General features: G+C 48.2%; 1 protein-coding gene across 1 annotated transcript in view; it reads right to left on the reverse strand.

Annotated features, from left to right (window-relative positions):
* pik3c2a (phosphatidylinositol-4-phosphate 3-kinase, catalytic subunit type 2 alpha) overlaps window positions 1-13,019 on the reverse strand; it is a 73,938-nt gene that overhangs the window by 8,625 nt on the left and 52,294 nt on the right. The window contains exons 16-25 of the mRNA XM_084476890.1: window positions 12,202-12,393; window positions 11,781-11,874; window positions 9,199-9,293; window positions 7,138-7,318; window positions 5,280-5,384; window positions 4,808-4,900; window positions 4,587-4,716; window positions 2,311-2,447; window positions 586-755; window positions 215-371 (exon numbers count right to left, since the gene is read on the reverse strand). Of these exons, the coding sequence (XP_084333016.1) occupies window positions 215-371; window positions 586-755; window positions 2,311-2,447; window positions 4,587-4,716; window positions 4,808-4,900; window positions 5,280-5,384; window positions 7,138-7,318; window positions 9,199-9,293; window positions 11,781-11,874; window positions 12,202-12,393 (1,354 nt within the window). The remainder of the gene's footprint in view (window positions 1-214; window positions 372-585; window positions 756-2,310; window positions 2,448-4,586; window positions 4,717-4,807; window positions 4,901-5,279; window positions 5,385-7,137; window positions 7,319-9,198; window positions 9,294-11,780; window positions 11,875-12,201; window positions 12,394-13,019) is intronic.

A 13,019-nucleotide genomic window follows, 5' to 3' on the forward strand; every position in this document is an offset into this window, starting at 1 on the left:
ACCACCTTCCACTTTCTAAAGAGCACGAGTTAGAGTGTAAAACATAAGCTCCCACTGAGCTCTGGTGTTCTCCCAGTGCATTACCATGGGTTTCCACAGCACCGTCAACAGGTCTTTACCACTTTGAACACGGAGGCCACCATCAAATACAGATTTCCAAACGTTGTACTGTGCGTGTGTGCGTGCGTGCGTGCGTGTGTGTGCGTGCGCTGACCAGAGACAGCAGGTTGAGGAAGAGGCCAGAGTGCTTGCGGATCAGGTTGTAGGCCTGCGAGCAGAGGTCCACAAACAGCTGGAAGCGGCTGGTGGGCCGCTCGCCCCCGTTGATGACGTAGGCCATGTCGGAGGTCAGAACGAAGGGGGCGCGGTCTCTGAGGGGCAAAGGTCAGGACACTGCGTTCATTCATGCTCAGCTAGTCCAGTGATTCAGGAGGGAGATGAACGGGTTAATGTTCATGTACTCATTCAGCCATGCATCAGACCTCAGTCTGGTCGCTGCACTACATCAACGTTTGTGGTTTGGTTTCCCCTCATCAGGTGAACGCGCCCAGCGCCCCCTCCTGGTCTGAGGTCAGCGAGCCTCACCTCTTGAAGCTCCCGAACATCTGGGCGTGGCCCAGGAACTTGCCGAAGTCGATGTGGAACATGTGGCCGGAGGAGCGCAGCATGATGTTGTCGTTGTGGCGGTCACAGATGCCCAGCACGTAGGTGGCCACGCAGCAGCCGGCACACGAGTAGATGAAGTTCTCTGAGGCCTGGAGGACAGAGGGGTTATGGAACTGGACCGGACGACAGAAGACAAGAACAGAATGCATGTGTGGATGTGGACGTGTGTGGATGTGGACATGTGTGGATGTGGAAAATGATGTATTAGTGGCGCTGCAAAACCATGCACCCTCCTCAGTCTACCAGTAGGCCTACCGGTAGAGCTACCAGTAGGTCTACCAGTAGGTCTACCAGTAGGCCTACCGGTAGAGCTACCAGTAGGTCTACCAGTAGGTCTACCAGTAGGCCTACCAGTAGAGCTACCAGTAGGGCTACCGGGTCTACCAGTAAGTCTTCCAGTAGGGATATGAGGTCTACCAGTAGGGCTACCGGGTCTACCAGTAGGTCTACCAGTAGAGCTACCACTATGGCTACCAGTAGGGCTATCGGGTCTACCAGTAGAGCTACCACTAGGGCTACCAGTAGGGCTACCTGGTCTACCAGTAGGGCTATCGGGTCTACCAGTAGAGCTACCACTAGGGCTACCAGTAGAGCTACCAGTAGGGCTACCACTAGGGCTACCACTAGGGCTACCAGTAGGGCTACCAGTAGGGCTACCACTAGGGCTACCAGTAGGGCTACCAGTAGGGCTACCAGTAGGGCAAGTTATCTTACAAACCAAAAAGGGGGGTTGTAGATCGTGCAAAGCTTCACAAAAATGGACAGAAGCACTAGCACTTTGTACAAGAACACAAAAGAACACACAAGGAAAACTTGAGTCTATTACTTAATTTCCAACCTGTTATTGTCAGTAGATAGAAACAGTATGGTTTAGACAGTGAAAGGCTACAGTATGGTAGAGACAGTGAAAGGCTACAGTATGGTAGAGACAGTGAAAGGCTACAGTATGGTAGACAGTGAAAGGCTACAGTATGGTTTAGACAGTGGAAGGCTACAGTATGGTAGAGACAGTGGAAGGCTACAGTATGGTAGAGACAGTGAAAGGCTACAGTATGGTAGAGACAGTGAAAGGCTACAGTATGGTTTAGACAGTGGAAGGCTACAGTATGGTAGAGACAGTGGAAGGCTACAGTATGGTAGAGACAGTGGAAGGCTACAGTATGGTTAAACAGTGAAAGGCTTCAGTATGGTAGAGACAGTGAAAGGCTTCAGTATGGCAGAGACAGTGAAAGGCTTCAGTATGGTAGAGACAGTGAAAGGCTTCAGTATGGTAGAGACAGTGAAAGGCTACAGTATGGTAGAGACAGTGGAAGGCTACAGTATGGTAGAGACAGTGGAAGGCTACAGTATGGTAGAGACAGTGGAAGGCTACAGTATGGTAGAGACAGTGAAAGGCTACAGTATGGTTAAACAGTGGAAGGCTACAGTATGGTAGAGACAGTGGAAGGCTACAGTATGGTAGAGACAGTGGAAGGCTACAGTATGGTAGAGACAGTGGAAGGCTACAGTATGGTAGAGACAGTGAAAGGCTACAGTATGGTAGAGACAGTGGAAGGCTACAGTATGGTAGAGACAGTGGAAGGCTACAGTATGGTAGAGACAGTGGAAGGCTACAGTATGGTAGAGACGGGCTGTACCACGTACCTTGTCGTACTCATCCTCTGCAGGGTTGTACTTGCGGAGCCACTCTGCCAGGGGCTTGTCCTTGAAGGAGCCGGTGACTCCGTACTCCACCTGGATCTTCCTCAGGGTGTCTGAGGACGGCACCAGCTCCACCATGCCTGAGGGGAGAACACCATCTCATCATCTGGGAGCATGTAGTGGACGCTTCACCAAACACCAGGCATCCACTGGGAGGACGGGGTGCTACAGGAGTGATACACTGGGAGGACGGGGTGCTAAAGGAGCGATACACCGGGAGGGCGGGGTGCTAAAGGAGTGATACACCGGGAGGGCAGGGTGCTAAAGGAGTGATCCACTGGGAGGACGGGGTGCTAAAGGAGTGATACACCGGGAGGACGGGGTGCTACAGGAGTGATACACTGGGAGGACGGGGTGCTAAAGGAGTGATACACTGGGAGGACAGGGTGCTAAAGGAGTGATACATTGGGAGGACGGGGTGCTAAAGGAGTGATACACTGGGAGGACGGGGTGCTAAAGGAGTGATACACCGGGAGGGCAGGGTGCTAAAGGAGTGATCCACTGGGAGGACGGGGTGCTACAGGAGTGATAACACTGGGAGGACAGGGTGCTAAATGAGTGATACACTGGGAGGACGGGGTGCTAAAGGAGTGATACATTGGGAGGACGGGGTGCTAAAGGAGTGATACATTGGGAGGACGGGGTGCTAAAGGAGTGATACATTGGGAGGACGGGGTGCTACAGGAGTGATACATTGGGAGGACGGGGTGCTAAAGGAGTGATACATTGGGAGGACGGGGTGCTAAAGGAGTGATACATTGGGAGGACGGGGTGCTACAGGAGTGATACACTGGGAGGACAGGGTGCTAAAGGAGTGATACACTGGGAGGACAGGGTGCTAAAGGAGTGATACATTGGGGGGATGGGGTGATAAATGAGTGATACCAAAGCATTGCTTAACTTCTAGAAGGAACATTTTATAATTTGTAGTTGGGTTGGGGGATTGACTAAGTATTCTGTAATATGCTGTGTTATGTTTAGCTTACATTGTCCATGGTATTCATGTAGATCGCTTGTGATCTCGTTAAAGCTACTGTGACCGTGAACTTCCCCTTGGGGATCAATTCAAGTATCTATCTATCTGTATCACTATCTATCTATCTATCTATCTATCTATCTGTATCACTATCTATCTATCTATCTATCTGTATCACTATCTATCTATCTATCTATCTATCTATCTATCTATCTATCTGTATCACTATCTATCTATCTGTATCACTATCTATCTATCTATCTGTATCACTATCTATCTATCTGTATCACTATCTATCTATCTATATCACTATCTATCTAGCTCTCTATCTATCCATCTCATAAATGACCTTATTGGTTGTGTTTCTTTACTGGGTAGAGCACATTCTAGACCTTGAGTCTAGAGGATACTAGTCTCAACAGCTGCTGTCATATAAGCTTGAGAAGAGGATTCTCTCTCAAGGAGGGTCTAGACCACAGAACCAGGTCTCTGGTGGTCTGGGCGCGTGGTACAGGAGGGTCTAGACCACAGAACCAGGTCTCTGGTGGTCTGGGCGCGTGGTACAGGAGGGTCTAGACCACAGAACCAGGTCTCTGGTGGTCTGGGCGCGTGGTACAGGAGGGTCTAGACCACAGAACCCTGGTCACTGGTGGTCTGGGCGCGTGGTACAGGAGGGTCTAGACCACAGAACCCTGGTCACTGGTGGTCTGGGCGCGTGGTACAGGAGGGTCTAGACCACAGAACCAGGTCTCTGGTGGTCTGGGCGCGTGGTACAGGAGGGTCTAGACCACAGAACCAGGTCTCTGGTGGTCTGGGCGCGTGGTACAGGAGGGTCTAGACCACAGAACCAGGTCTCTGGTGGTCTGGGCGCGTGGTACAGGAGGGTCTAGACCACAGAACCAGGTCTCTGGTGGTCTGGGAGCGTGGTACAGGAGGGTCTAGACCACAGAACCAGGTCTCTGGTGGTCTGGGCGCGTGGTACAGGAGGGTCTAGACCACAGAACCAGGTCTCTGGTGGTCTGGGCGCGTGGTACAGGAGGGTCTAGACCACAGAACCAGGTCTCTGGTGGTCTGGGAGCGTGGTACAGGAGGGTCTAGACCACAGAACCAGGTCTCTGGTGGTCTGGGCGCGTGGTACAGGAGGGTCTAGACCACAGAACCCTGGTCTCTGGTGGTCTGGGCGCGTGGTACAGGAGGGTCTAGACCACAGAACCAGGTCTCTGGTGGTCTGGGCGCGTGGTACCTTTGTCTTTGCCAGTAGAGATGCATTTGAAGTTGACCATGCGCAGGTCCAGGCCCTCCTGCAGCCAGATGCGGTCCATGATGCGGATCATCTGGAGGGCCAGCATGTCCTGCCTCAGGTCCTCCCCCACCTGACACAGGTTCATCAGGCTATTAGGGGTCATTCCTGCTGTCTGAGGTCAGGGGTCATCCTGACTGTGTGGGGTCAGGGGTCATCGTTACCTTATACATGACATTGATCTCTTCTCCCAGAGGGTCTGCGTTGACCAGAGCCAACTTCAAGGGAACAGCGTTGGAGTTGAAGAAGGAGCAGGCCTGCACACACACACACACACACACACACCTGAGACGGGTTCCACTGTGTGCTCATGTTCTGTTGAGATCAGAGTGTGTGTACCTTGATGTTGCGCTGAGATCAGAGTGTGTGTACCTTGATGTTGCGCTGAGATCAGAGTGTGTGTACCTTGATGTTGAGCTGAGATCAGAGTGTGTGTACCTTGATGTTGCGCTGAGATCAGAGTGTGTGTACCTTGATGTTGAGCTGAGATCAGAGTGTGTGTACCTTGATGTTGAGCTGAGATCAGAGTGTGTGTACCTTGATGTTGAGCTGAGATCAGAGTGTGTGTACCTTGATGTTGAGCTGAGATCAGAGTGTGTGTACCTTGATGTTGAGCTGAGATCAGAGTGTGTGTACCTTGATGTTGAGCTCCTTGGCCACCAGGCTGGGGCTGAGGGGCAGACGACAGCTGTTCTTCTGGAAGAAGGTCTGGACGTTCTCCAAGCCCTCCTGGAGCGCCACCTACACACACACCAGACCCCGTCAGACCCTCACACCAGACCCTCAGACCAGACCCTCAGACCCTCACACCAGACCCTCACACCCTCAGACCCTCACACCAGACCCTCAGACCAGACCCTCAGACCCTCAGACCCTCACACCAGACCCTCACACCAGACCCTCAGACCCTCAGACCCTCACACCAGACCCTCACACCAGACCCTCAGACCCTCAGACCCTCAGACCAGACCCTCAGACCAGACCCTCAGACCCTCAGACCAGACCCTCAGACCCTCAGACCCTCAGACCAGACCCTCAGACCAGACCCTCAGACCCTCAGACCCTCAGACCAGACCCTCAGACCAGACCCTCAGACCAGACCCTCAGACCCTCAGACCCTCAGACCAGACCCTCAGACCAGACCCTCAGACCCTCAGACCAGACCCTCAGACCCTCAGACCAGACCCTCAGACCCTCAGACCCTCAGACCAGACCCTCAGACCAGACCCTCAGACCAGACCCTCAGACCCTCAGACCAGACCCTCAGACCAGACCCTCAGACCAGACCCTCAGACCCTCAGACCAGACCCTCAGACCCTCAGACCCTCAGACCAGACCCTCAGACCCTCAGACCAGACCCTCAGACCCTCAGACCCTCAGACCCTCAGACCCTCAGACCAGACCCTCAGACCCTCAGATCAAAAGTGGACCTTATGGAAGATTTGACATAGTATATGTTTATATTTAACAGACTTTTTTACAAAGGCTCAAGGGTGTATTCAGGTCAGTGGACATTGGGGATCAAACATTGAACCTTAGAGCTGGGAGTTGATCCTCCTTACCCCTACTGTACACAACCTCCCAGAATGCACCCTGATTCTATTGTGTGTTATCTGCTGTTTGCAGCAGATGGCGCCACCAATGCTCTGGCGTACAGTCTCATGTATCTGCTGAAGGTCTATTTAACAGTGTGTGGTATACAGGTCCTGTACTTTAAACTCTAATAGCACTGGTTCTTTTAATTGAGAACTCTTTTATTAGACGGTGGAATTTGTTCATTTATATTTTTCTTGTTCTTATAATTACTAGACTTGATACTCATTTGCACATAAGATATTCAGTTTTGTTGTTTCTGTAACCAAGTTAACTAAAATGTTTAATTCAGTGAAACTTTACAATTATATTTAATCAAACTATTGATCATCAGTTCACTATTGACCATCAGTTCACTATTGATCATCAGTTCACTATTGACCATCAGTTCACTATTGACCATCAGTTCACTATTGACCATCAGTTCACTATTGATCATCAGTTCACTATTGACCATCAGTTCATTATTGACCATCAGTTCACTATTGATCATCAGTTCACTATTGACCATCAGTTCACTATTGATCATCAGTTCACTATTGACCATCAGTTCACTATTGATCATCAGTTCATTATTGACCATCAGTTCACTATTGATCATCAGTTCACTATTGACCATCAGTTCACTATTGATCATCAGTTCACTATTGACCATCAGTTCACTATTGATCATCAGTTCATTATTGACCATCAGTTCACTATTGATCATCAGTTCACTATTGACCATCAGTTCACTATTGATCATCAGTTCACTATTGATCATCAGTTCACAGCCTCAGGGATTGGCAAAATGCATTTGTTGTAATAATAATTGAATGGCTTAAATACTAAGAACAAAACCAATCATATTCCACACCATATGGGTACACACACACACACACACACACACACACACACACACCTGGCGTGCAGAGCCCCCGGCCTGTCGGACCCTCTCGGCCACGCCGGCCAGCAGGTTGACCAGGTTGGTCTGGCGGTCGAGCTCGGCCCTCAGCCCGGCCCCACACAAACACATCAGGGCCCCCAGCACCTGCTCGTAGCGCCGGCTCCAGGCCTGGTCCTCCAGCGCGTCCCTCAGCAGCCTGCAGGGGGCAGCAGACACAGGCCGTTGAGACGTATGTCCACACAGACAGGAGAGGCTGAGACAGGTTCAGGTTAGGCCGCTCCACTATCACATGTATCTCGGGCCACTTGGGTGGGAAAAAATCACTTTGACCATTATTTTATCTTCGCCTAAAGTAGACAGTCTTCATTCACCTGACATTTCAGCCCCAGCATCGCAGTACATATAATATGGATTATACAATGTACAGTAGTTCACCCCTCCCAATTATTAGAGTTGGTTTGGTCCATAGAGCGGTAAGAGAAGAGAATCAGCGAACAGAAGCGACAAGTGTCGTTGATTGTGGAGGGCAGGAAAAGCCAAGGAGGAGCCAAAAAGCCCAGATTTAAAAAAAGAAGGGCACTGGAGGAAGATTCCGCCATATGTGCTAAAATAAACAACCTGTTTAGAGGACAGACACAAGTTGCAGCCGGTAAAGAGATGTGGATCTAATGATTAATTAGCAACACACATCATATTTGTGCTATGTTTGCAATGCCAACCTGAGCATACAAGCTTAAACCAATTCATCATTAGTCTAGTTTATTTTGTTAAGCCATATGACGAATCACAAATATCATTTGTGAAAATGAACATGTAAACTCCAGCATGATCTGTGTAAGTTAGCCCAAGCAATAAATTAACCCCTTCTATTTTTTGTGGCATCAGAAGAGATAAGCAGAAGATACATTTATTTATTATTATTTATATTATATCAGAAGAGATAAGCCAGTCCGACGCTGAAGAGGCAAGACTGGACAACATATTTCCTGTAAAATGTGTTAAACGTGATAGATAGTCAATTATATCAAATAAAAAATATTGTGTAGCCTCAGAGCAGCAGCCGGCCTGATGCTGCTGGTGAACCCGGTAGACATGAAGAGGACTGAGGGGACAGAGGACTGTAAAAACATTGTTTAATTATTTGATACATACACATAGAACTGACATGATGCATTGAAATGATCCCAAATATGTAATAGGTTAAGTAAAACATTTTTTTCTTATAAACAGATCCTTGAGGTGGATTTTTAATTTGGCCAACATTGATCCAATATCCAATAAAAAGGGATAGTAAGAGTTTTGCGCTGTTCATTTATTCAAATTCTTCCACCACTGAAAAATGTGGGCCGGTATGGGCCTGAAACTCCAGGGCAGAAAATGGGTCAGGGTCTGAATAAGCATCTGATGAAGAGGTGATATTTATCAGGGCAGCGTCATCACGATGAACACCTTCGGTGCAGCAGAAGCATTTGGTCATTGGGATATATTAAAAGCGTTGGTGAGAGCTGCACGTGAACCAGGTGACTGTATGGTGAACCAGGCATAAGACCAAAGAAGGTATAACCAAGTCAAATATGTGCATATTCCCCACATTTAAACAGCTTTACCTTTATATCGAATTGACGTATACCTGTCTGAGATGGCAAAAGAAAATTAATCCATTTCAAGTCTATATCTAAAAAGACTAAGGGGATGCATTAGTTTGAAGTTGGCCGATCTAAACCACAGCCTCTCTCCAGCACTGGGCCTTAAAGGGGTACACACATCACATATCTGAAGTCCCTTTTGAAGGTGGATTTTGCAACTGTTTATTTGGAAACATGTATAGTGTTCATTTAGATTTGAAGGCATACAAATTACATTTTACCATGCCTACCAAACTCTGCCACATATGGAATACTGCTCCTTCTCAAAGGGGTGGCCAATAGCTCCAATGTCATATTGTGAGACACGGCACAAAATCAGCGAGGTCAACTTTGATGCATGCATCAGGGGATGCTCACCATTATTCAACAGTTAATTCTGACCAAGTAATCGATGCAACAAGAGGTCTCAGAGGACCTTCTCAGTACTCACCAGTAGAGATAGTGGGCGATATTGATGTTTCCTTGGGCTCTGGACAGCAATGCCATGACTAGCGCATTCTTCAGATGACATTCAAACTTCAGCGCCTAACGGGGGAGAGAGACAGAGATCAAGAGAGAGACATGAGACAGAAAGAGATAGAGAGACAACAGACAATGAGTGAAATTAAAATGGATGACTGAACAGGATAGTGTGTTGGCAAAGAGGGTCTGCTCCAAGGCTAAATGTTCCGGGTTCGATCCCAGCGACGTGTAGTAGCTTTAGATGAAAAGCGTCTGATGAATCAGTCTGCCAAACATGGGCTATGGAAGCACAGGTTCTCTCAGAGCTACTCTGAGTGGAGATAAACTGAGTGTTTCTGCATGAGAAAATGTACTTAAAATAAATGACTACATTCCTCATAGAAATGAACGGTGTAGTTGAGATTTGAGAGTGGAGAGAGGTAGTGAGTGATGAATCAGTGAGAGGTAGTGAGTGATGAATCAGTGAGAGGTAGTGAGTGATGAATCCGTGAGAGGTAGTGAGTGATGAATCACAGTGAGGTAGTGAGTGATGAATCAGTGAGAGGTAGTGAGTGATGAATCAGTGAGAGGTAGTGAGTGATGAATCAGTGAAAGGTAGTGAGTGATGAATCAGTGAGAGGTAGTGAGTGATGAATCACAGTGAGGTAGTGAGTGATGAATCAGTGAGAGGTAGTGAGTGATGAATCACAGTGAGGTAGTGAGTGATGAATCAGTGAGAGGTAGTGAGTGATGAGGTAGAGTGATGAGGTCATCTCCCACTTTGGACAAGAGGGAATTTTCAAGCCCCACCTGCCCCCATCGCCCCAACACAATGCTAATGAAATACGCCAAGCTTAACATTTCCAAATGTATTGAAGTAACATTAAGTTACATCATGTTGTATCTAAATTCTAACTCAATAACATCAAATAACAGCAAGTTCAACAATAGAGAAAATAAAAGTGCAGCTGTGTCATGACTTGTATCAAGTTCAAAAATAGAGAAAATAAAAGTGCCACTTTGCAATCTGTTAAAAAAAAACAAAAAAAAAGACAAGCAATGCATTTGGCAAGACAGGTGAGCAAGTGAACTTATGAGACCTATCCCTGCATGAGTGGCTGCAAAGCTGCAAGCTTAAAATGTTAAAATGTATTTCAAATTTTAAAAAATCATTATTAGTGACACATCTACAAAATATGCGAGCAGTGCCCCGGCCGAGAAGCGAGCTCGAGTGTCAGCGGACACACTATCGGACGTAGAGGACTCCAGTGATGAGGCTCCGCAGCATCGGGACGAAGCTGCTGCTTGATTACAAAACACCTAAAGTTGACTCTGTTGATGTGTGATCGCGGTGGGGAGAGTGCGGTCGGGTGCGGAATGTAATTCGTGCTACTGTCGGAACACGTGTCGGATGTGGTTTTAAGTTTTGCGGGTAAGGACGGGTGTGGGTTTGCAAAATAAGACACACACTCTGCCCCGGCCCCGCTCATCGACTCGCGTCACTTTTTTAAATCCCCTTCAGTGCGAAAGACGTATTTGCCACATCTTGCTCTGACTGTTTTTGACTAATTTTAAAATGTTTAGCTACCCTGGCCTACACCCAAATTTAGAATTGAGTTTGCAATCAGCAAGGCAGGTTAACGAGCACAGCGACGCGGCGCCCCCGTAGAATTACGAGTTGAAGCGCGGCGACGGCCCCCTTTTTTATTGCATGAAAAAATATCGATATATATCTTATCCCACCTGTCATGTCTCTATTCCCCACCAGTGGGGCGTGGCCCACACTTTGAGAACCACTGAGGTAGAGTGATGAGGTAGTGATGAGGTAGAGTGATGAGGTAGTAATGAGGTAGAGTGATGAGGTAGTAATGAGGTAGAGTGATGATGTAGTAATGAGGTACAGTGATGAGGTAGTGATGAGGTACAGTGATGAGGTAGTAATGAGGTACAGTGATGAGGTAGAGTGATGAGGTAGTGATGAGGTAGAGTGATGAGGTAGTGATGAGGTAGAGTGATGAGGTAGTGATGAGGTACAGTGATGAGGTAGAGTGATGATGTAGTAATGAGGTACAGTGATGAGGTAGTGATGAGGTAGAGTGATGAGGTAGTAATGAGGTAGAGTGATGAGGTAGTAATGAGGTAGAGTGATGATGTAGTAATGAGGTACAGTGATGAGGTAGTGATGAGGTACAGTGATGAGGTAGTAATGAGGTACAGTGATGAGGTAGAGTGATGAGGTAGTGATGAGGTAGAGTGATGAGGTAGTGATGAGGTAGAGTGATGAGGTAGTGATGAGGTACAGTGATGAGGTAGAGTGATGATGTAGTAATGAGGTACAGTGATGAGGTAGTGATGAGGTAGAGTGATGAGGTAGTGATGAGGTAGAGTGATGAGGTAGTAATGAGGTAGTGATGAGGTAGAGTGATGAGGTAGTGATGAGGTAGAGTGATGAGGTAGTGATGAGGTAGAGTGATGAGGTAGTGATGAGGTACAGTGATGAGGTAGAGTGATGAGGTAGTAATGAGGTAGTGATGAGGCACAGTGATGAGGTAGAGTGCCTGTATTCAGTACCTGTACTAGCTGAGGCAGGTAGTCCGACAGCTCATCGTCTGTGCTCGCTTCTATCCAGCCCACAGCGACACGCCTCACCTCAGAGTCTGCAAACCTGATACACAATAACACACACCTTGAGATGACACACACAAACACACATCTTAAGATGACTCACACACAAACACACATCTTAAGATGACTCTCACACACACACTCACACACACACATCTTAAGATACCTCTCACACACACACTCACACACACACATCTTAAGATGACTCACACACAAACACACATCTTAAGATGACTCACACACACACACACACACACACATCTTAAGATACCTCTCACACACACACACACACATCTCAAGCTGTCTCCCACTACTCGTGTGTTAACCCCTAAAGGTCCCATGCTCTCCCAGTGAGTGAGCGCAGTACTTGGCGTCGAGCAGCTCCAGTGCCGTGACGGGGGTCAGCGGGGCCCAGTGGTGCAGCAGGGAGTGGATGTGAGCCAGGCTGGCCCAGTCCCAGCTGGGGGCCCCGGCCAGCACCTTGGGGAGACTGCTGGGGTGGTCCCTCCGGCAGTACAGCCTCTGGTCCCACAGCAGCTGGTAGTCCGCCCTCTTCAGCCTGGGGACAGACGACAGGGGAACACACAGGGGCCTCAAGACTCAAGAACGGGAAGACCCCCAGAACAGCCTGAGAGACACTGTGTTTACACTCAGTATGTTTACGTGCACAGCTTAATCCCATTAAAGCCATAGTTGGACTATGCTCCGCAATTGGACAAGGCGGCAGGCTTGTCCAATTCAGTGGTTTCTATAGGCTACTGGTCTAGTGAGACCTGGTCAGTGGTTTCTATAGGCTACTGGTCTAGTGAGACCTGGTCAGTGGTTTCTATAGGCTACTGGTCTAGTGAGGCGTGGTCAGTCGTTTCTATAGGCTACTGGTCTAGTGAGACCTGGTCAGTGGTTTCTATAGGCTACTGGTCTAGTGAGGCGTGGTCAGTCGTTTCTATAGGCTACTGGTCTAGTGAGACCTGGTCAGTGGTTTCTATAGGCTACTGGTTTCAGGCCTCAAATAGAGGTGTAACGATCCATCGATGTAGATCGATACATCGATTGATTGGCGAACGATCCAACTGCATCGATGCAACACCCAAACATTGATGCATATCGCTGTATTACATGCTTTTATTTTGACAATCTCCTTGCGCGGGTATTTGCGAAGGCATGTGTGAGCGCATGGATGTCTAG

This window comes from Micromesistius poutassou (assembly GCF_964030765.1).
Source record: "Micromesistius poutassou genome assembly, chromosome: 13".
Classification (NCBI taxonomy): Eukaryota; Metazoa; Chordata; class Actinopteri; order Gadiformes; family Gadidae; genus Micromesistius; species Micromesistius poutassou.